A 24,907-nucleotide genomic window follows, 5' to 3' on the forward strand; every position below is an offset into this window, starting at 1 on the left:
GTGGAGGGACAGCACAGGAGGGGAAGGCCCTCTAGGAGGTGGATTGATTCAGTGACTGGGGCAATTGGGATGGGTGTATTGGAGGCAGTGCGACTGGCACAGGACAGAGCAGACTCGACGGCACATAACAAGAACAACACAGCATTCCATTTGAAGGAGCTCTGGTGTTCTACTCCCTAGAGATGTGTACTGCTAATCCAAGCACCCTCATCTCCTCTTAGGACTGGAATTCACTAGTGGCTCTTCAGGAGTAATATCCTATATGACAGTTACCACATCCAGACACTCCTTATTCATTGTTTCATGGCGTCTTCCCTTTTCTGGCACATGAGAACTTCTGGGTGTTTTTTTTTAAATGTATTGCACCAGGCAAATCTGATGCAAACAGACCTCTTTTTTTTTTCAATTGGGAAAAACATATTGGGGCTGCAAGGAGGTGAGGGTTAGGGGCAGAAGGGTGAGGATGGGCAGGGATGAAAATTGCAGGGGTGCAGTTGCAGAGCTGTACAGTTTGGTGTGGGGAGCAGGTGAAGGAAATTAAAAGGATCCGGTGGGGACCAGATGTTACAGGGGAATGGTAAGCATATTCCAATGGTGATTAAGCCAACTGTTTTATTGATTTGGGAACTGGGTGCAGACTCTTTGGCTTCTTCATACTGAACATGGGTGTAGATGTGAAGGGGAAAAGGGAGGACACTTTATCTCCTTACTGGTGGTCTTGGGTTAAAGCTGCTTGTCTTCTTGTTCTGTTAGAAGATGTCTTCCTGACATTTGCTCCCCTCTGGACTGCAAAGTGTTTTCCCTCCAGTGGGGATGGCTGGTTAAACCCAGAGGATCCATCCTCCTTTGCTTCTTTAGCTGGTAGTTCCTTTTTGTTACTGGCACTGGGTTCAGGATCAGGTCTGGAGTAAAACTCAGTGTTAGGGTTGCCTATAGGAAAGGGAGCAAACCTAGAGAGAACTTGTGAGTTACAAATAGAAGGGCTTTGGGGGTATTACTTTCAGGTTCATTGGGAGAGAGGGTGGCACAAAGTAGCCTAGATAAAGTTCTCTGGATACCCTAGGCATTTTTTTCTATCCAGGGGTCAGATGGCACAACCTGAGGACTGAGGAGCTCACCCTGAGGGCTGTGACGGCCCGCCCTGCCCCGCCCCGAGTAGGGGGCCATGAAGGCTCACCCCAAGCTGGGGGCCAAAGATGGCCCAGAGAACTTCTGTTTGTGTTTTTAAAAGCACTTTGTGTTTTGAGGTCAGCTATTTATTATCTTCACCAGTTTTTAGTTTGTTATGCTGTGAACCACCCTTTGTTTTTTCATTCACTCTCTGACAGAAATCAAGAATCGATTCTCTAGCCTTTTTTTCTTAGTGTGACCTCATCTGGAAACATTTCTGAAATTTTTCCAACATGGAAACCTACATTGCAGCCATCATCACAGCATCGCTACAGGATAACAAACAGACAATTAGTGAAGATAATTAACAGCTGACCTCAAAATATTATTGTTGTTTTTGTTGTTGTGTGCCGTCAAGTCACCTGTGACTCATAATGATACTATGTACAACAGCCCTAAATCTTGCTCTGTCCTGTGCCAGTCTCACTGTCTCTGACCCCAGTCACTGAATCAATCTATCTCAAAGAGCCCAGTCACTGAATCAATCTATCTCAAAGAGGGTCTTCCCCTCCTGCATTGTCCCTCCATCCTCCCAAGCATGATGTCCTCCTCCAAGGACTGGCCTCTCCTTGCAACATGCCCAAAGTATGTCAGACGAAACCTCAGAATCCTTGCCTCCAGAGAGCCGCCTGGTTTAACCCTCTCCAGGATGAACCTGTTGGTTTTCACAGAAATCCTTATGTGCCAGAAAAGGGAAGAGAAGACATAATGGTAGATGAGGAATGACTGGACATAATAACAGGCAAAGGACACACTTACTACCTTTACTATGTGAAAGGCAGCTATTCACTGTAAAGGAGTGGGGCATTGTCACTACTTGAGATGGAAGGAAACATTGTGGCAGCTACTATATCTATCATTTGGAAATCCTTCACTGAGCTTCTGAGAAAAAACAAACAAACAAACAAACAAACAGCACACAAACAACAAACCAACCAACCCTAATTCAAACTTTTGTGAGCCTAGTCGGGCTCTGGCATATTCACAAGTCATCTAGGGAAGCCTCCAAAACTCAGAGTCCTACATGGCTTGTGTAGGGAAAGGCTTTCTGTTGGTTCTAATGTTTTTGGTCTGGCCACAGAATGCATTTTCATGCTTAAAAATGAAAGACAAGAGTTGTTGTTTATGTTGTGAGGTACTGTCAAGTTGAGCATGACTCATGTGTCATGTGTCATCCTTATCATCTTTGACACACTTGTGCCCTTTTCTGCAGTCCCTGTATCTGTCTGTCTCATTGAGGAACTTCCTGTCTTTAGCTGATCCTCCACCGTTCCAAGCATGATGTCTCTTTCCAAGAAATAGCTTCTCCAAGCAATATGAGATGTAACATGAAGTTTTATAAGTGTTCAAGGAACACTCTGGCTGTTCTTTCCCCAAGGTATATATACTTGTTTGTTCTTTTAGCAGTCCATAAGATATTTAGTACTTTTCTCCAATACCATAGCTCAAAGGCATCAATGTCATGCTTATTCACTGTCCAGCTCTCCATACATGGTTATTCCTGCATTGCAAGTGATTGTAAAGATCACGACCTGAATCAGACACACCTTTTGTCTTCAGACTGACATCATTGTGCCACAGTAATTTGGAGACATCTTTGACAACATAATTTTCCAATGCAATATGTCTCCTGATCTCCTGACTGGTGGTACCAAGCGTGTTGATTGTGGATCCAAGTACAGTGAAATAATTGACAATTTTTTTCTCTCTTCATCTAGCTTATTGGTCCAGTGGTGAGGATTTTTGTCTTCTTGATGTTGAGATGCAATCCAGAGTGAAGACTCTATTCTTTCATTTTCTGCATCAAGTGTTTCAAGTCCTCCTCTCTCTCAGCAAGCAAGGTTGTGTTATCACCGTAAGGCAGATTATTAGTAAATCTTTCTCTAATCTTCATCCCACATTTTTCTTCATAGAGTCTAGCTTCTTTCATGATTTTCTCAGTGTAGAGATTAAATAGATATGAAGAAGTAATGCAGCACTTTGGTACACACCTTTCCTGATTAGTTATTTTAGATTTGGGGTAGGGTTTTTGTTGTTGTTGTTTTTGCTTGTGATATAAGTGATATTGTTTGATAATTTCCACACTTTGTCAGGTCAGCTTTTTTTGGAATGGGAATAAATATGGATCTCTGCCAGTCAATTGGCCAGTTAGATGTCCTCCAGATTTCTTGTTACAACCTGATGAGCATAGTTTGTGTATAGTTTTTCATAATATTCTATTGTTAACCTTTTTATTTCAGTTAGTTCTGTTAAAACATTGCCCCTTTCATCTCTTATTAAAATTATCTGTGTCTTCTCTTTTGTTAGCTTTGATAGTGGTTTGTGAGTTTTATTGATCTGTTGAAGAACCAAATCCTAGTCTTGTTAATAGTTTCACTTTTTGGCTTTGTTTTCGCCATAATTTTTAAAATTTCCTGTCTTTTAGAGATTGTCAGGGTTTTTGCTGTTCTTTTTCAACTTGCTGGAGATGTTGGGCTAAATAGCACTTTTTCTTCCCTTTTTGATGTCTTTGCTGATTTCTGCGAATTGGACTCTTATTAATGCTTTTGTTGTATTCCAGAGGTTTTGGTAAGTTGTATTTTCATACTCATTTGTTTTAAGAAAATTTTTCAATTCTTTTTCTAAAAAAAGACTTCTGTTACCCACTCATGCTCAAGCAGGGCGTTGTTCAGCCTCCCAAGTGTATGGGTTTTTCTCCTTTGTTGTCTTGGTGTTGATTTCTAATTTTGTAGCACTGTGGTTTGAGAGTATAGTTTTTATTATTTCTATGGTTTCTTAATTTCTTGAGGCTTGCTTTGTGACCTAAAATATGATCTATTCTGGAGAATATTCCATGAGTACTGGAGAAGAATGTATGCTGATTTTTTTGACGTGCATTAACCTGTAGGTGATTGTATACTTTAATTCTTTAGCATCTTTGTTGAATTCTTTTCTGGCAGTTTTATCTTTCCTTGAGAGTGTTGTGCTGAAATCTCTTAGTACTATAGTGGTGTTGTCTATTTCTTTTCCTTTTTTAAATTTTTAGTTCTGTTAACATTTGCCTTGTGTATTTTGCTGGTCTATAATATTCTGCATAGATGTTAATTATGGTTATGTCCTCTTGTTCTGTTGACCCTTTAAGCATTCTAAGGTTTCTTTCCTTGTTCTTTGAATTACCGAAAGCTATTTTAGTGGAGATTAGTGTTGCTACTCCTGTTTTTTTCTGGCTATCATTTGCTTGATATGTTTTTTCTACGCTTTGATTTTCAGTTAGTCTCTATTTTCACTTTTTAAGTGTGTCTCTTGTAGACAGGATATTGATGAGTTTTGGGTTTTAATCCAATCTGTTATTCTTTTTTCTCTTTGCTAGTACATTTAAGCCATTCAGTGTATTTATTGTGAAGCAATATTTTATTGTTATGATTTTATTGAGATTCTTTTTTATATTGTTACTACTTACTTTGATCTAGCCTTGTTTTGTGACATCTTTGTGAGAAAGACTTCCTTCATTATTTCCAGCAACGTTGGTCTTGTTTTTACAAATTCCCTTAGTTTCTGCTTTTCTGAGAATATCTTGATCTCTCTGTCATATTGGATGTACAGTTTTGCTAGATACAGTACTTTTGGTTGAAAGTTGTGTTCTTTGAGTGTTTGATATATGACTTTCTCACTGCCTTTTTCTGCTTCTTATTCTGGGATTCCCATTAAGTGCATGGTTTTCCTTTTGATTGTGTCCCACATCATCCTTGTTGTTGTTGTTATCTGCCATCGAGTTGTTTGCGACTCATAGTGACCCTATGTACAACAGCCCTAAACTCTGCTCTGTCCTGTGCCAATCGCACTGTCTCTGACACTCCCATCCTGATTATCCCAGTCACTGAATCAATCCACCTCATAGAGGGCCTTCCCCTCCTGCGCCTGCCCTCCACCCTACCAAGCATGATGTCCTTCTCCAAGAACTGGTCTCTCCTTACAGCATGCCCAAAGTATGTTAGACGGAGCCTCAGAATCCTTGCCTCCAAGGAGCCACCCGGTTTAACCTTTTCCAGGACAAATGTGTTTGTTTTCCTAGCAGTCCATGGTATTCTCAATACTCTTCTCCAGCACCACAGCTCAAAGGCATCAATTCTCCTTCTATCCTCAGGCTTTCTTGAGAGCTTGTTTGGAGGTTCTAGCAGGGGAGTGCAGCTACTCGTATAGTCTTGACCGAAGGACGGTCTTCCTTCTATCCGGGATGGTCGTCCTCTTCAACCAAGTGCGCAGCTTCGGGAGGGACGCACATGGATCGGTGAGGGAGGAAGGGGACACCCGCCTAGCCAGCCAGATCAGCCGAATCAACCCTGGCGATCAATGGGGTGACAGATGTCGCAGCCAGATCGCCCTCACATCCAATCCTCAGGCTTTCTTTATTTTACTTTTTATTTTGAGTCTGCATTTTGCCCTAACAGATCAATTCTGAGAGCTCTCTCTCCTATTTAACTGACTCTGTTCTCCACCTCTTCAGTTGTGCTCATCTGTCCCTTCAGCATGTGTATTGCTTCTGAGGGGCTGGCTGGTCTTCATATTGCTGTTTCTCAGTTTTATAGGGTTTCTAATACTGCATTTGTTGTATCTGTAGTTTCTTCAATTGTTTAAGTTCTTCTTGGTTTTTGCTTGTAGAATCTTGCAATTCTTCAAGTTTTTCTTTCTCCCATTGAAATTATTCAATCATTGTTCTTTTGAGTTCTGTGTCAGACTTTCTGGCTTGGGAAATCTGTTGATTCTGTCTTTTTATTCCTTTTTTGGGAGTGAAATCTGGTTCTTGTGTAAACTGTGAGGTAGTTGTTTCTTCCATGTCATGACTGTGATAGAGTTTTTTCTTGCCTGGAACCCTAATAGGACCTTGGTCTGATTACCTTGGTTGGGAAGCTCACTGCTCCAGAAAAGAGACAGCTCACCCTGCCTGAATGTCTCTCAGGTCCCTGGGCTCACAGGAGGACCTGCTTCAGTTGGGGAGCCCAACCCTCCAGTGTAGAAGGGAGGACAACTCACCCTGCCTGTGGTCCTTCCTCTGTGGTGGCCAAGTTTGCTTGCATGAGAGTGAGGGGGAAAGGTAACTGCTTCTGTTTATGCTTCTCTTATCTTGCAGTTAAGTTCTTCTCTAGGGTGGAAGGCTTATTGTTTTCTGATTGCAGCCCTCTCTCCTGAAGTCTATAGCCCTCCTTGATCTGTAGAGTGGTGTGTCCTATTCCCTGTCTTCACCACTCTCTCTGATCGGTGTTTTTTTTTTTTTTTTTTGCGGAAAGGACCTTATCTCTGTTCTTTTGCTCCAGGCCTGTATTCCTGTGGCTGCTGGTTACTAGGGCTTTCCAATTAAGGCACACGGTGGTTGGCAAAACAGCATTATTTCCCTGGAAAGGGCAATGCCTTTGCTGGATCCTGAGTATTGGTGTTGCCTCTTTACCAGCTGTGGTTGGAGGTTGCAAGCTCCTTGGGGAAGCTGGCAGGCTTCGAAGGGTGGGGCTTCACAAGGAGAGGCAGAGTGTGGCCGGAAACCAAGAGCATCTTCTACTTGATCAAGATGACATTGGTTAAAATCATGCATTGACAGGCAGAGTGGCTCCTGGAGTGAAGCCAAGTGTAGAAGTGGAGGTTCTGCAGTTTCTGGCTGCAGGGTGGAGGTTGCAGGCTTCTCAGAGAAGCCCTCCTTTCCTGATTTTGAAAAATGCTCAAACCAAAGTTTCCTTGCTCTGTTCTGACAACTGCTTCCCAGTAGAAGTAAAGATATGGAGACAACATGGATGAATAGCAGAGGATGAATGTATATAGAAATTATGATGCATTTATACAATGCAACAGTGAAAAACGATAAAAAACCCACATAAGGTGGATGAATCTAGAGGACATTATGCAGTGACAGAAGGACAAAAATCAAAGGATATGGTTATATAGTATTACCTATTGAGACAGTGATTGGATATAAAACTGCTTGTTTGTATTTTTCCCTAAAGTGAGAAAACATTAGCTCTACTAATATTCTGATTTTACCTTTCCTGTTTGTGTTCTGTCTGTGATCGACATTCTTTTCCTCTGTCAGGATATGTCATTTCCATACCTTTAATATTCCTTGGATGTGTTTCAAAACGTGTAACGTCTTGTTTTATTCTCTAGGAATACTTGTAGGTTGTGCATAATTACTCATGGCACAAAGTTCCTTAAAAAAACAAACAGTAATAACACTGAAATACCCACTACTCCAGGTGCTGAGCACATTTGAGAATATTAAAGTGTGGTTTTTGCCATGAGACCAAAGAAAGAAAAAGTTAAGTCTTTGACCTTTGTAGTGTGGGACAGTAAAAATTAACAAAGGAATGGATGTGCCAAATACATGTTGTTGTTGTTAAGTGCCGTCGAGTTGTAGATGACTCATAGAGATCCTGTGAACGAAAGTCCTCAACACGTGTGTGACTTTCATCCTTTCTCCAGATTCATAGGGTTTCTGGAGGCAAGCTATTTACAAAAGTGGATGCGCTCCTGCTTCCAAGCTTCTTTTAATCGGGGAGCGCCACCAAACACTGTCCACCATGGGTAACCATTCTCACATTTGACACACCAGTGTCACAGTGTTCAGCTTCACAGCAAGCACAAGTTACCTCTGTACGGCAAGTGGACATACCAGGGCTAGACGACCTAGAAGAATGTTTGGCCAAACACAATTAAAAACAGGCCTGAAGGCCGTGGATTAGAGTCACTCACCTTTGGCTTGGTGGCATCGCTAATAACTCTCTCCTTTGGTCCTTTTTCTCTTACAGCTCCATTGAGAACCCGAAGTGGATGATGCTGTTACTGCTGAACCACTGACTAGAGTCTGAAAGATCTTCCTCTGCCTGTTGGCCATCAGTTGAGATAAGATGGAAGACTCTTACAAGGATAGGACTTCACTGGTGAAAGGTGCCAAGGACATTGCCAAAGAGGTGAAGAAACAAACCGTGAAAAAAGTGAACCAAGCAGTGGACCGGGCCCAGGATGAATACACCCAGAGGTCCTACACTCGGTTCCAGGATGAAGAAGATGATGATGATGACTACTACCCACCGGGAGAAACCTACGATGGGAAGGTCAACGATGATGAAGGCTCAAGCGAAGCAACTGAGGGCCATGATGAAGATGATGAGATCTATGAAGGGGAATATCAGGGCATCCCCAGCATGAACCAAGGCAAAGACAGCATCGTTTCTGTGGGGCAGCCCAAAGGTGATGAGTTCAAAGACCGGCAGGATCTGGAGTCTGAGAGGAAGGCCGATGAAGAAGAGCTAGCCCAGCAGTATGAACTGATAATCCAAGAGTGTGGTCATGGCCGTTTTCAGTGGGCCCTTTTCTTTGTCCTGGGTATGGCCCTGATGGCTGATGGTGTGGAGGTGTTTGTCGTAGGCTTCGTGCTGCCCAGTGCCGAGACAGACTTGTGCATTCCCAACTCAGGATCGGGATGGCTAGGTGAGTACGTCATGTCTTGGAGATATAAATTGCTTATTTGTGGAATACAGTTAATACTTTTAATCTATGTCACTGCGTCCCTCCCCCAGCAATTTATTAAGAAAAATTTTTAATATCAGCAGCAAAAGAGTGGTACTGTGAACCTCTGTACATATCAACCTTCTAGATTCTCTAGTTAAAAGTTACTGTATTTTCTTGATTACTTTAATGAAGGTCCTTGGGAGTTCTGTTTTGCTGTATACATGACTACTAACCTAAACATTTGTGGTTTAAATCCTCCCAGAAGCACTACATAAAAAATGCTTGGCAATCTGCATCAGTAAAGACTACAGCCAAGAAAACCCATTTCTGCTCTGCAGCAAAGAGGGTTATTATGAGTCAGAAGTGGCTGGTAGCACCAGGCTTGTTTTGGTTTGGAGACCTCTATGCTTCTTTCTATCCATCTATCAAGTCAATGTATTTTTTAAAAAATCTGTTTTAATCTCGGTCACAAAAGGATAAATACTACATAATGCCACTGTTGTAAAGCGAGACTGACATCAGGGTTGGGGGAAAACTAAGAAAAGAGAGGTTAAATAATGTAGACTGCATTGAAACAGATGAGGAAGAGAACTATTTAAAAGGGATATGTGATTAGGTATTATTGTCATGAAAGGAGTCTAGAACGAAGGCTGCATGGTAGAGTGGACTGGGGGGAGGGATTGTATAACAGTGAAAGAATTTTTCTTTATACTTTCAAAGGGAAGAGCGAACTTGGGGGCAGGGGTGGGCAGGGAGAAAAGTGCAACAATGAATGAATGGAAATTCAAAGTCTCTGTAAACTTTCATTAAAATTAATAATAAAAATGTATTTTATTTGAGCAAAAATTTACATATATCACAGATTTTCTAATGCAGTCATTCATAGCAGTAATTATCATTAATTGGGGGAACTCTGGTGGCCTAGTGGCAAGAAGCTACACTGCAGTCCTGAAGGTGCAAGGTTTGAGTCCACCATATACTCGGCTGAAGAGAGGGGCAATCTCCTCCTGTGCCAGTTGGATCCGATTTGACAGTACATGTTTGCATTAAAAAAAAATTATCATTAATTGATGCAGTTAACTTACTACAGTATCTGTGTAAACCCTTAATCTAGTGCATTTTTTAATAATTTAAAAGTAAATTGTTTTTGTTGTTAAGTGCCCTCGAGTCGTGGACGACTCGTCGTGATCCTATGAATAAAAGACCTGAACGCTTGTATAACTTTCATCATTTCTTATGTAAGTTGCATTAGTTATATTTATTACTTATATGTAAGTTGCAGAGAACTTATATATAAGTTGCATTGATTTCTTCTTCATTAACTCCCAAAAGTGTACCCTGGGAAGTTGAATAGAGCACTATTTTAAGAAAATTACTTGATGCTTTTCTAGATACAGAGGTTAATTCTACAAAACTCTGAGAAATGTGATTTTCAAATTCTAAGTTTTTTGTATCGTATATGTTTTAAACGTTTTTAGATTCTGCCACTTTTCACTCTCCCTATAAATGATGTGCATGTTTGATCATTTCTGGTTTATTCATAGAATTTCTCTCAGTGACTCTGTCTCTGTCATGCTTTGCACATTTTACCTAATGAGGAGTAATTTAATTTCCTCATAAGATTCAAACATCTATTTCAAATCAGGTTTGAAGGGCTTGGTTTTGAAATAGCATGATCTTTCTGAGAAATATCTGAACAACAGATTTGTTTTTGTTTTAATGTTACCATGCACTACAGGTCCATTTTCTTATACATAGTTAACATTTCATGAGCTTGTGAAAGAAAGTATGAGGACACCACAGAAAAGGCACTGTAAAGTACCAATAGCACCTTGACAGTCCACTTCACACACACAAGACACGACATCGTGAGGATTCCCTAACTCCATTTGCAAAGCTTGCCTCCAAAAATTGTGTTTATATGGATATTAAATCTTTATGTGTTTCATAGTCTGTGAAAGAAATTAAGAATACCGTTATTTTCTTTTTTAAAAATTATTATCAAATTTTATTAGTTTTAATGAACATTTACAGAGATTTTGCGTTTTCATTCATTCATTGTTGCACTGTTTTCTCTACCCTCCTCCCCAGTTCGTTCTTCTTCCCCCCCTTCAATGTCTGTTTTAATTGTCCAATTGCCACAGTGCTTGTCAAAGCCAGTTCTGATTAATCTCCTTTGTCAGTGTGTTCTTTGCCATTTCCTATCACTCCTCCCTGAGAGAGACTTCACCCTGATTCATAAGGAAAAGGGGACGGCATATTCTCTTAGCTACTTCCAGCTGCAAAGGCACGCTGTGGGTTTCAGGGTGAAGATCTTCTCTCACTGTTCTAAAGGACCCCTTTGGCTGTAGGAAACACATAGACTATTATGGAGATTGATTTTGGAATTTAGATGCAACTGTTATCAGTTGTGCTTAGCCGTACATGTTCATATCCTTGAAGTTGTATCATAGAAGTGTTGCAGCCTAGAAGACATAAATTTAGCTAACAAGTTAAAAGTACATGAGTCAAAAATTAAAAAGCAATAATATTCCTAGTAGAGGTTCTAATAGTAGCATAAATCAAGTTACAGAGAGAAGGTGGTTCTTACAATAAAAGGCCTATAGACTAGCACTTTGTCTATTATAGTGTAGAGGTTAGGAACCTCAGGATGTAGAGGCTCAGCTCTGTCATTTACTGTTCTTAAGTCCTGGAGCAAATTCCATCTACCACTGGGTTGTTTTACAACTTGGAAGCCAGCATGCAAGGCAGAGGTGAAGTAAGGAACTGCTTATGAGGTTTTCCATCCATTCCAACAACTAAGAAATAGTGAGAAGAGTTGGGACCTCAGAAGGCTTTTAGGACCAATTAGTAGTCTCTGTGTTGTTATTTTCTAAAGGAGAATTTTTGGTTGAACAATTAGAAATTCAGCCTCTAACCAAAAGATTGATGGTTCCAACCCATCCAACTCCTCACAAAAGAAAGGCCATCTGCTCATGTAAAGATTGCAGCCTGAAGACCCCAACACTTATATGTGTGTTCAACCATTGGAATGTAGCTGTGGGGTCATTATGAGTCAGAATCAGTTTGATCACAGCCAACAGCAACAGCATATTTTCTTTAAATTAAAGATTAAAAAATGTATGCAAATATCTTTGTGGAAATGTCATCACTTTATTGAATAATGTGATAGTTATTGATGTCATGAGAAATTTTCTGTATTATTATGACAGTATTATTTTAAGTTCTTGTAGGATATTGTAATAGATAAAATCATAAATGAGAAAATGTTTACATGCTTTCCATTTTTTGCCTTTGGTATTTGTTTCTTTTCTATGCCTCATTCCTAACCTGTGAAATACATCCCTGAAAGCAGTTGTGTAGTGCATTTGGTGGGAAGGAGAGGTACTACATTGCATGCTTTTCCTGGTAGAATCATTTGTGTGTTCAGCCATCCAAATACAGAATATGCTTTTAAACAGAGTCCTTCATCTCTTGCCAAATGGATCATTTCAGCACATTCATGTTGTATCTAGTGCTATATTTCTTTTTAGTCTTTGATGAGTGAGCATACTCGTTTTAAGCCTCTGCTGCAAAATGTGTATCAAGGTTTTGTTCAAGGAATATATCAGTAGTCTGTTTCCAGAGCATAGATTCTTAGAAATACATCCACTCTAATATCAAATAATTGCAGGCTTATGTTCAGAATAAAATTCTATTCATGTTACAACTCTAGCTTTTTTATTGAAAGTATTACAGGAAATCCAAGCTAAGCTTACCCTTGTGGCTTTATCTTCTTGGCACTGAGTGGAAGCACAGTATCACATGTTGTTCTCTTCTCAGGCTGTCCTATAAACCTGTAAGCCCTGATGGTCATTCACACCCCTGAGTGGCATTCAGAACTGTAGATAATGCTGCAGAACAATTGGGAAGGCACCAATATTTTCATAGGCTCGTGAATGTTGCCTGCTTTAGTGAATTAAAAATGTGTCCTCAGGAGTGTATAGTTTCACTCAATGCTCTGAATTCCCGACAGAAGCATTTTAATAATTTCATCACCATGCCTTTCAGACTTGCATTTCAATTATTTTGCCATTGTAATTTCACTCATAATTGCATTCTAACAGAGTCTTTTTAGACAAGCATTTAAATTGTTTTGCCATTTTCATTTCACCGAATAATAGCTTTGTAATATAATTACCACACTAAGTCATAGCAATGAGATCAAAATGCGAGAAAGAAAGATGTGTGGCCTATGTTTGGTGGCATTTGGAGGATATGGATTTGCAAAATAAATTCTCATTTGTTACTAAGTATTGTGTTATTTTCCTCAAGGAAGAGCAGGAATAAAATATGAGCTAGTTTGTGTTTTAATTATTTGGTAAATGGCTCCTTTCTTTGTGGTTACCAGAAGATTGATGTCAAGGTAGCACAGAACTTACTGTGTATCTGTGTGTATAGACTGTCTGTAGATGTAATAATGTTGATTGGGCTGGGAAGAACTAGAGTAAATATTTAATTACCTAATAAACTTCTCTTTGGTGTAATAAGTACAGTCATTTTAAAAGAAATCCCCTTTTTTTATTGCCACTGTCTATTTATTTACCTCAGAGGAGAAAAGGAAAGAAAGAAAAAGTTTCTGTATTCAATGAAATAATAGGGTAGCATGGAGGAATCAGAAATGTTTACAGATTACAATTCCAAAAAATTAAGTATACATTAAAATATAATGTCGTTTGCTTTTTAATTATTTTAAATTATTTGTGTGTGTGTGTACCGTCAAATTGGATCTGACTGGTACAGGAGGAGATTGCCCCTCCTTCTCCAGCAGAGCAACTGGTGGATTCAAATTGTGTACCTCTGGGATTGCAGTGCAGCTTCTTTCCACTAGGCCACCAGAGCTCCCTTGTTGTTTGCTTTTGTGTGTTGGATGTCAATTTTCAGTTCAGAGTGACCCCCAAGTGACACAGTAGGACCATATCAGAGGGTTTTTTCTTTGCTGTCATCTCTGTAAACAGCAGCAAATTGCTGGGTATTTCTTCTCTGAAGTTCAGACTGTCTTTAGTTGCCAAGTACTCCGTCATTGTGCCTCCAAGACTCTAGTCCTCTTAAAAAGAATGTAAATCAAAAGACTTCAGGCTGGGAGACCACAATAGTGGAGGGAAATGATTAGTAGTTATGAAACATCTTGCAGAGGCAAAGCCCTGGTGGCGTAGTACATTATAGTGCAGGGCTGCTAACAGAAAGAGCAGTGGTTCAAATCCACCAGCTGCTCCATGAGAGAAAAATGGCTAGCCTTCTCCTAGAAAGATGTACAGCATTAGAAACCTGATGGAAGGTTGCCATGGGTTGGAACCAATTTGATGACACTGGGTAATGTGGAGAGTGCAAGTTTTCAGTGTGAGAGGGTAGGATTATAGGTTTGATTTCAAACAGTACCTATTTGAGGTTCTCAGGGTCCTCTCATAGGGGTGCTCAATAAAGTACTGAGAAGTTGGAGGGCAATATTTTATTAAATCTTAGAGAAAAAGGTTTTCTACTGAACAATGTTGATGAGTCTGGGATGAAGAAAGGTGCCCTTAGAAGTTTGAGAAGGAGAAGCCACAGCGGAGGAGCCTTGAGGAGAGGGCAGGGATTGAAAGATCACTGGAAGAAGGCAAGAATGTGTAACTCTCCATTACTACCAAGTCTTTCAGTAGAAACAGAGACAGACAGGCCTATTGGGTCTGTCATTTAAGAAGGATATTGACTAAAAGTCAACTTGTACTGTAAATTTATACTTAATCACAGAATTTTCACAAGATTATTGATTTCTGTAAATGGCTATTAATAAGAACACAATGAGTTGACCTAGGGATTTTCAAAAGAGTATGTGCACTCTGTCCAGTGGTAATGTGTCCTTTGGAATCTCTGCTCCTAGTTACAATGTACAGTGTTACCACCAACATCCCTCCACCCCTAGACATTCTCAGAGATTCATTGTGGCTTAGAGAGGGTGCTGAGAAGTCACGGAAGCATTACAGGAAAGCTGAGCAAGAAAATGAAACAGCCCAATGTCCATCCACAAATGAATGGATTGAGAAATTATATTACGTTCATATGATGGAATACTATACAACACTCAGGAGCAATGATTTAGAAAAATACTGTATAATGTGGCAAAGACTGGTGAGTATTTTGTTTGGCCTCATGACGGAACTAACTCAGTCTCGTAAGGACAAATACTGCATAAGGCTATTATTGTAAAAACAGAGCGATAACTAGTAAGATGTATACAGAATTCCAAAGAAGGAAGCAGAGAGAAGGGGGGCTGAGTTTGGGGGTGAGTGGGAAATCATGAAGTAACAGAGTTTGGTGGACGTAGGGACGGGGTGAAAGAATTAGGAATATTCCAGTGGGGACCTGAAAGATGGCGTAATCATGGGCGTGGATCAGTTGTGATTCATTTTATGAAACACAGTATCTGGGAACAATCCTATGAAGCACAATGTAAATAGAGGAATGTGTGAAACATAAGGTATATCAATTTTCTATGTAAACCAATATAAAAAATATTTTTTTAAAAAGTTAATATTTGGATCCACCCAGTGATTCTGAGGGAGAAAGAACTGTAGATCTGCTTCTGTAAAGTGTCCAGTCAAGAGAACTTTATGGGACAGTTCTGCCTTGCCACTTTGGGGTCACAGTGAAGCAAAATCAACTCAACAAAATACAACAGTAGAAAGAGCTCTGTGTGACTGAGCCCTGTTGGATCATGACATCCTTTCTGTCTATAGGCAGCTGATGAGGTCAGGTTAAGTTCTAAGATAATCTCCCAGCCTCACACCAGTCCTACCCAGGCTTCAGATCAGCAGAGTGAAATCACAGAGCTGGTTGCTCCCCTTGGCAGGTAGAAGACCAGAGCAACAGATGTGGGGATCTGAATAAGATTTCATGAGGCACAGAACACAGCTAAACAGAAGGCAGAGAAATAGTTAAAATGAAGATACTGGACAACTTAGTGAGATGTTAGAGAATCTATAAATTAAAGTCATACCAAAGAAAACCAGAAAGAAATTCACTTGTACAAGGATATTTTAAAAACGGCTTGATGTATCTGTTCCTCAAGACAGCACTGGATGCAGGAAACCTTCTTTGGTGTTTGGATGGGAGAAGAGAGGCTTGCTGGATGGAGCCTTACCCAAACATCCTTTGCCTTGCTTCAGAGCAGACACATTTCATCTCTTACATAATTGGAATAATTGAAATAATTATTTCATAGCTAAGCAGCAGTAACAAAACCTTCTTGTCTGGGGTATTTGTGATTTCACCTTCCATACTAGTGCAACAATGGGTTAAAGCTGTGATAAAGCAGCATTTAGGGAGTGACCATTAGGTTTGGAACAAGTCTTATGAGGGAGGTTGGGATGAATAAAGCTTGGTTCCTATTATTAGGGGTAATCTTTGTTTTTTCCAGATTTCTAGTATTTTAATGTTTTATGCATATGTTTTATGCATACCCTGGCATCTTAAATATGAGGTTGTTGAGAACTAGGGAGTTTGAGTGGCTTGCCTGGTCCATGATCCATGATCAGTATTGATTGAGACAGACTGTAGAGTCCACAGATTCTAACCTTATCCCATGCTGCTTCCTGTTGTCTAACATTTTCCTCTGAAGTCTTTCTGACTGAGTCAACATAACCCTGAGAGAACACAAGCTCTCAATTCTTAACTCAGTTCTCTTCTGGGGTATCCCTAGCGATGACCTAGAAAATTCACCTTTTTGTTTGTGGACTCCAGTGGTACAGATACCTATTAAACTCATACTTCTTTATTTTCCTTACCAAGCCCTAGCAGATTATATTTTCTGGCTTTTATATTTACATTCGTTATATAATATTTGTATTCACACATGGGAAGTACTAATTGCTGGGGAGAATCAACTTACAAAATTAGTCTATAGTGAAAAAAACCAACCACAACCACCACCAAAAAGAGTAGCAGACATTTTTAAAAAGAAAGGGAATGTAAATCTCACTGGAATTTTATATTTTGAGTACAGTATTCTCTAGAGCTAGCATATCAGGAGCATGCTTGGTAATAATGCCTGTCTGTTGGCAATTCTGCTTTCCGTTTTAATTACTGAGTCAGTGTTCTCGTATCGTTCAGTCTTGGTGAGGTTGCTGTCAGGAGCCTGCTTCTAGGAGATGGCTCTGTTCTCATTGTGCTGACACACAATGTATGAGCATTTAAGACAAAGATCGAGGCCAGAAAGAGGCGATAGCAACACTCTTGCTGTGGTTACTGAGTCACCCCAAGAAATCTTCCATTCATAATAAACATAAATTTTCCTTCATTTTTTACCACTTACTACAGAGCAAGGAAACACTGGGTGGTTCAAAATTGGGAAGAGCCTACGCCAGGGATGTGTCCTGTCTCCATACCTTTTCAACCTGTATGCAGAACAGATTATCTGGGAGGCTGGGCTCTATGAGGAGAAATTTGGGGTCAAGATTGGGGGAAGATCTGTCAACAATCTGTGTTGTGCAGATGACACAACCCTGCTTGCTGAAACTGAGGAGGACCTGAAGCGCCTGCTGCAGAGGGTTAAGGACTGCAGCCTCCAATATGGATTGAGGCTCAATGTCAAGAAGACAAAAGATTCTCCCACTGGACCAATTGGCAGCATCATGATGGATGGTGAAGAGACAGAGATTGTTCATAGCTTTAGTTTGCTTGGCTCCACAGTCAACACTCTCGGCATCAGTAGCCAGGAAATTAAAAGGCTTATTGCGATGGGAAAGTCTGCTGTTAGGGGCCTCTCCAAAGTACTGAAGAGCAATGGTGTCTTTCTGGAGACTAAAGTGCATCTGATACAGGCCATGGTCTTTGCTGTCATTTGTTATGCATCAGAGAGTTGGACAGTGACTAAAGATGATAGAAGGAGAATTGATGCCTTTGATCTGTGGTGAGGGAGAAGAGTATTGAGGGTACCATGAACTGCTAGGAAAACAAATAGATTCATCCTGAAAAGAGTTAAGTCGGCCGGCTCCTTGGAGGCAAGGATTCTGAGGCTCCGTCTAACATACTTTGGACATGTTGTAAGGAGAGACCGTTTCTTGGAGAAGGACGTCATGCTTGGTAGGGTGGAGGGCAGGCGCCGGAGGGGAAGACCCTTGGTGAGGTGGATTGATTCAGTGACTGGGGTAATTGGGATGGGTGTGTCAGAGACAGTGTGATTGGCACAGGATAGAGCAGAGTTTAGGGCTGTTGTACATAGGGTCGCTATGAGTCGCACATAACAACAACACAACATTAACATAACAACAACAACACTATAGGGTCACTGTGAGTTGTGCTCGACTCGAAGACAATCAACAACAACAACTTCCTTAGAAGCAGGAGTGGCATCCACTTCCTAAACCCCATGCCTCTGGAAACTATGAACTTTGGTAAGTGATGACAGTTATAGAAAGGCTTCAGGTCTTTTGTTCATAGGGTCGCTATGTGTCGTGCTTAACTCAGCCACAACTTCCTGAAAGGGTACTATTCTTGAGGTTTGAGCTAGATGCATATATCCTAGACCATCATACCTTAATTATTTTTTTTCTCCATACCTATCCTTCCTATTTCTTAGGAACAAAGCAAAAAAGCCAGCATAGCAGCTGCCATGGAGGCAGTACCAATTCATGATGGTCTCATATCAGAAATGTGCTCTCCAGAAATTTCAGTGAATGATCACCAGGCCTTTCTTTCGGTGTGCTTTGCATAGATTCAAGTTGCCCATCTTTCAGTTAGTAGCAAAGTATTTTAGTTTGTACTCCTTTGTCTTTCTCTATTAACAAATGCAGAAACACTTTGTTGAGATTTCTAGCTGCTTTATCTCTGATTTTGTTAGATGTCATCAAGTTGACTGTGAATTATAGTGACTCTTTAAACAACAAATCTGAACCTTGCTGTAACCTGCACTATCTTCACAATTTCCTACACTCTCAAGCCCATTGTTACAGTTACTGTGTCAGTCCATCATGTTGAGGGTTTTGCTCTGTTTTCTTTGACCCTCCACTTTTCCAGCATGATGTCTGAGAACTTAGACTTCTCATAGCATGTCCAAAGTAGGTGAGACAAAGCTTCACCACCCTTGTTCCTAAGGAGCACCCTGGTTGCATTTCCTCCAATAAAGACTTGTTTGTTCTTTTGACAGTCCGTGGCATATTCAGTACTCTTCTTCAACACCAGTTCAAAGACATTGATTCTTCATCTGTCATCTCTAGCTACCTGTATTTTCTGAAAACAATCGGCCTCAAGTTTCTGAAACCGTTGTTTTGTGTTACATATTGTTGTCAGATGCACTGAAGGCAGAGTTTGATGACTGCTTTCTAGAGTGTATAACCCCGGAAGTGTATCATGTCCAGAAGGCTGGCAGACAAAGAATGTTGCAGGGTTGTTTTCTCTTCCCTTGCCACCTCTATCTCTTTATTCTAAGCTTTCCTTTTTGACGTGTCTGATGGTGCTGTGAATGTCAAGATCAGAAGCTTTGCACCTAAAAATGTGTGCTTCAGATCTCAGAATGAGCAAGTCTGATGTATCTCTTCATCCTCACCTTTCTACCCTGGAGGTTTGTTCTCTGTTCTTCCCTCTGGCTGTCTTTGGCCTTTCAGCTGTCACACTGAGTCTAATTGGAATTTAAAAGGATATTGGCCCCTAGAGTACATGCTGTCCACCAACACTAGCAGAATCTTATTTGGATTACTTACTGCCAGATTGGAAAGAAGTTTCAGTAAGTCATTATGATTGTGGTGTTTTTTTAAAGTTAGGTCATTTATTAATTTAAACATGTGCCTTATAAAACCTGAACATGACATAAAAGTCTCCATTTTGATTTTAGCTTCTGTAGAGTGCTTTGTGTTGTGTTTGGTTTTTAGGTTTTTTTAAAATTGTGATGTGAAATGAAATGTAACAGAAGGGTGAGTTTTTTATTCATTCTTTGATGCACATTTTCCCTTCTTCCCCCTCCTCCAACTAACTTTGTAATTGCAAGTCTTGTTCCAGATTATCAATTGCCATACACACAATGTCTAATCATCCATTGCCTTCTGATGCTCAAATGTTTCCTCCCTTCACCTATTCCAGTGTAGTGTTCATTGCTTTCTCCTCACCCATCTACCCCTTATTTTAATAACAATGATCATATGCAGTATTTGTCCTTTTGTGACATTGCTGAGATATTTCACTCAGCATACTGTCGTCTAGACTCATCCATGGTGCGTAGTATATAACAAGTTCATTGTTTTTCAAGGGCTGCGTACATTCTGTTTCTATCCATTCATTTGTTAATATGCATTTGGGTTGCCTCCATATCTACGCTATGTGAAGATGCTGCAGTAAACATGGGTGTGCGGAAAAACAAAACAAAACACACACACCAAAACCAAACCAACAAAAGTCCCACAAACATGGGTGTGCATACATTTGTCTGCATCATGGCTCTAGGTTTTTTAGGGTTTCTAGTAGTGGGATTGTTACTGTGGTTATGTGCCATCACATTTACTATGACTCATAACAACCCTTTGAACAATTACTCTGCACCATGACCTGTCCTGAGTCAACTACTGTCTCTGACACATCGCCATTGCCACAGTCATTGTGTCAGACCATCTCATCCTGGGTTTTCCTTTCTTGTCCTGTCCCTCACCTTTCTAAGCATGATGTCCTTCTCCGAAGACTGGCTCTTCCTGGCATCATGCCCAAACTATATGAGACTGTGTTAAAGTCTTTACTTCCAAGGAGAAACTTGGTTTCACCTTCTCAAGACAGACCTTGTTTTTCCCTTTGACAGTTCATGGAATGTTCAATACTCTCCTCCTGCACCACAGTTCAAAGTATTGATTCTTCTTTTGACATCCATTGTCATCGTTTAGCTCTCATATGCATACCAAGAAATTGAGAAGATCATGGCTTGGGTCACGTGCACCTTAGTCTTTAGACTGAAACCAGTATTCTTTAGCACTCTGGAGAGGTCCTTGACAGTAGATTTTCCTGATGAAACTGACTGCTGGTGTCAACAGTGTTGACTTTTGATCTGAGTAAGATGAAATTGTTAACAACTTCATTCAGTCTTTTCTCCATCTGTTATGTTTTGGCCTCATGGTGTGAGTTTTTGTTTTTCTGATGTTGAGGTGCAAGAAATGGAATAGCTAGGTTAAATAGTATTTCTATTACCAGCATTTTGAGAAAGCAACAGACAGCCTTGAATAGTGGTTGTACCGTTTTACATTCCCACCAGCAATGAGAATCTTCCCACATTCTCGCCAGCATTTGTTGTTTGCTGCCCTGTTGAACTTTGCTGTTGTTGCTGGGGTGAATGATATCTCATTATTATTTTGATCTGCATATGTTTACTAGCTAGTGATTTTGAGCATTTCTTCATGTATTTGTTGGCCACCTGAATATCTACTTTTAATATATTTGCTTTGAATATATCTGAATTCTTTTCCTATATTCTGCCCATTTTGGTTTGGTTATCAGTATTTTTTTTTGTTGAGGTGCTGGAGTACTCTATAGATATCTGTCCTGAGTCAGATATGCCATTGCCAAATACTTTTTCCCGGTCTGTGGGCTTCCTTTTTATCCTGTTGGAGGTGTTTTTTGAAGTGCATAGGCATTTTATTTTTAGGTCCTACTCACCTATTTTATTCTCTCCTGGTTGTAGATTTTCATGAGGCTTGAAGTGTATTATTCATGCTGTATTGTACACTAGATGTATACAACATCTAGAGTTGTTACTAGTTTTTCTTGAATGGATTTTATAGTCTTTGGTTTGACTCCTAGAATCCCTGATGCACCTTGAGTTGGTTTTTGTGTATGGTGTGAGGTGTGGTTTTTGCTTCAGTTTCTGCAGCTAGTTTTCCAATTTTTCCAGAGTCATTTGTTAAAGAGAATGTCATTTCCCCACTTACTTGATTCCATCTCCTTGTCAAAGATCAGTTGACCATAGGTAGATGAGTTGGTTTCTGGGTTCTCTATTTTATTCCATTGAGCTATGTGTCTGTCAATGTACCAATACCATGCTGTTTTGATTATGGTTGTCTAGTAGGATTTGAGATCAGAGAGTGTGATGATTCCTACCTTGTTGGTTTGGGGTGGCTTTTTATTGTGGGGTTTGTTTCGTTTTGTGGTTTTTTTTTTTAATTTCAGTATTGTTTTGCTTATTTGGGATCTCCTTCCATTCCAGAAAAAATTGGAAATTGCCTTTTCCATCTTGTTGAAGAATGGAATAACATATATGTGTTGGGATAGCATTAAACTTGTAGATTGCTTTTGGTAGCGTTGTCATTTTTACAATATTAAGTCTTTCTACCCATGAACATGATACGTTCTTCTGCTTCTCTAGGTCTCTTTTCATTTCTTGCAGTAATGTTTTGTGATTTTCTTTGTATAGATCTTTTGTATCTCTAGTTAGATTTGCTCCTCAGTATTTTATCTTGTGATTAACTATTGTAATTGACATTGTTTTTCTTATTACCTTTCCTATGTTCTCTTTATTACTCTAGAGAAATCCAACTGATTTTTGTATGTTGATCTTGTGTACTATTACCTTGATGATTTGGTCAACTGTGCCCAAGTTTTCTTGCTACATCTTTACTCTTTTCTCCTCCTGTGTGATTAACTGCCTCTAAAAACTGTGTGGAGGGTCAGCTATGGATCAGTTCCAACTTGATGCCACACAACAACAACAACTACTACATTATGTGATAGTATCTGCAGATACTGTCATATCATCTGTGTATAGATACAGTTTTATCTCCGCTTTGCCAGTTTGGAGGAGCCTTATTTCCTTCTCTTGCTTTACTGCTCTTGTTAAGATTTCCAGTACAATACTGAATAGAGGTGATAATCGTGGGCATCCTTGCCTAGTTCTTTTCCTTTAATCTCGCTCTATTGAGAACAGTGTTGGCTCTTGGTTTTGCATATATACTTTTAACTATGTTGAGGACATTCCCTCCCATTCCTATTTTATTGGATGTTTTAATCAGGAAGTGGTGTTGGATTTTGTCAAAGGCCTTTACTGTACCAAGAGATAGGATCATGTGGTTCTTGTTTCTTGCTTTGTTAATGTGATAAATTACATTGTTCTCCTTGTCTTGGTCCATCTTTGCATATATGTTATGAATCCTACTTGGTCATGATGAATTGGTTTTTAATACACTATTGGATTCTATCAGCCAGGATTTTGTTGAAGATTTTTGTGTCTATTATGTTCATGAGAGATAGTGATCTATAATTTTCAATTTTGATACTGTCTTTACTGGACTTTGATATCAGGATTGTATTTTCTTCGTAGAATGAATCTAGGAGTATCCCTTCTTTTTGTATTTTCAGGAACATTTTATGTGTAATTGGTGACAACAGCTCTTTGAATGGTAAAATTACCTGGTAAAGCCATCTGATCTAGGGATTTTTGTTGTTGTTCTAAGTTTTTTATGACATGTTCAATTTCTTCTTTTGTGATGACTTTGTTAAGATGTTCTACTTCAGACTGTTTCAGTTTAGGTGAATTTCTAAGTTTTTGTGATGACTTTGTTAAGATGTTCTACTTCAGACTGTTTCAGTTTAGGTGAATTTCTAAGTATTTGTCCATTTCCTCTAGATTCTCGATTTCTTTTAGTATAGTTTTTCATAAAATTCTGTTATTTTTTATTCAGTTAATTCTGTTGTGACATACCCCTTTCATTTCTTATACAGAGTATTTGTGTATTCTAGTATAATGGTTTGCCTGTGGTTTATTGACTTTACTGGCCTTTTCAAAGAACCATTTCCTAATTTTATTGGGAGTTTCAGTTGTTTTTCTCTTTTCTATTTCATTTATTTCTGCCCTAAGTTTTAGAATTTCCTTTTGTTTTCAGTTGATTTTGATTGCTGTTCTTTTTCTATTTGTTGGAGATGTTGGATTAAGTAGTTACTCTTCATTTATACTTTCTTCCTTTTTGATGTGTTTTCTTATCACTATTAATTGACCTCTAAATACTGCTTTTGCTCTATCCCAGAGGATTTGGTAAGCTGTCTTTTCATTCTCACTTGTTTCAAGAAACCTTTTTATTTAGTTTATTACCCCCTCATGCTCAAATAGGGTATTGTTTAGCATCCAAGCACATGGATTTTTTTTCTCCTTTGTCCTCTTGTCGATCTCTAATTCTATAGCATTTTTTTCTTTTTTATTTTTTTATTAATATTTTTTTATTGGGAAAAACATATTGGGGGTACAAGGAGGTGAGGGTTGGGGGCAGAAGGGCGAGGATGGGCCAGGACGCAGCTGCAGAGCTGTACAGTTTGGTCGGTGGGGGGAGCAGGCAAAGGAAATTATGAGGGTCCAGTGGGGACCAGATGCTACAGAGGAATGACAAGCATTTTCCAATAGTAATTAAACCAACTGTCTTATTGATTTGGGAACTGGATGCCGACTCTCTGGCTTCTTCATGCTGAACAGTTGCATAGATATAAAGGGGGGAAGGGAGGACGCTTTATCACCTTACTGGTGATCTTGGGTTACAGCTGCTTGCCTTCTTGCTCTTGAGCCGGGGGCCAAGCGCAGCCCGCCCCGGGCAGAAGGCCACGACGGCTCGCCCCTGGCAGAGGGCCGAGGGCAGCCCACCCCAGGCAGAGGGCCGAGGGCAGCCCGCCCCGGGCAGAGGGCCGTGATGGCTGAAGTAGTCTTTTTTTAAAAAAGAAGAAGAAAAAGTGTGTGTGTGTGTGTGTGTGTGTGTACCGTCAAATTGGATCTGACTGGTACAGGAGACTGCCCCTCCTTCTCCAGCAGAGCATGAAGTAGAGTCTGGGTTCCCCCCCCCCCACCCCAGGTGCCTGTCGGGGCCTGGGTTTCAGCTGTCCACACCACAGCAGTGGGCAACGAGCTTAAAGCCCCTGATGGCTCTGGGCGCTGACTCTCACCAGCGGCTATGGATGAAGTCACAGGCGATTTTCAGCCAGCGCCCCTAATTCTATAGCATTTTTGACTGAGAAAATTCTTTGTGTTGTTTCAGTTGTTCTTAATTTATTTAACTTTAATTTATGATCTAAAAATATGATCTATTCTACAGAATGTTCCATTTGCACTGGAGAAGATTGTCCACTAAGCTTTTTTAGGATGCATTAGCCTGTATATTAGGGAGCTCTATGCATAGAAGCTGCACTGCAATCCTGAAGGCACAAAGTTTGAGGCCACCAGCTTAAAACCTTCTAGAGGATCAGCTATGGGTCAGTTCTGACTCTATGGTACACAACAATAACAACAACAGCCTGTATTTTA

General features: G+C 40.0%; 1 protein-coding gene across 1 annotated transcript in view; it reads left to right on the forward strand.

Annotated features, from left to right (window-relative positions):
* Nucleotides 1-7,950: 7,950 nt before the first annotated feature.
* The window catches only part of LOC102875104 (synaptic vesicle glycoprotein 2C-like), a gene marked incomplete at its 3' end in the record, with an annotated part of 132,516 nt that continues 115,559 nt past the window's right edge, over nucleotides 7,951-24,907 (forward strand). The window contains exon 1 of the mRNA XM_006901441.1: nucleotides 7,951-8,622. Coding sequence (XP_006901503.1) covers nucleotides 8,040-8,622 — 583 coding nt within the window. The remainder of the gene's footprint in view (nucleotides 8,623-24,907) is intronic.

Source organism: Elephantulus edwardii, unplaced genomic scaffold, assembly GCF_000299155.1.
Source record: "Elephantulus edwardii isolate Elephantulus edwardi_28Jun2011 unplaced genomic scaffold, EleEdw1.0 scaffold00326, whole genome shotgun sequence".
Taxonomy (NCBI): Eukaryota; Metazoa; Chordata; class Mammalia; order Macroscelidea; family Macroscelididae; genus Elephantulus; species Elephantulus edwardii.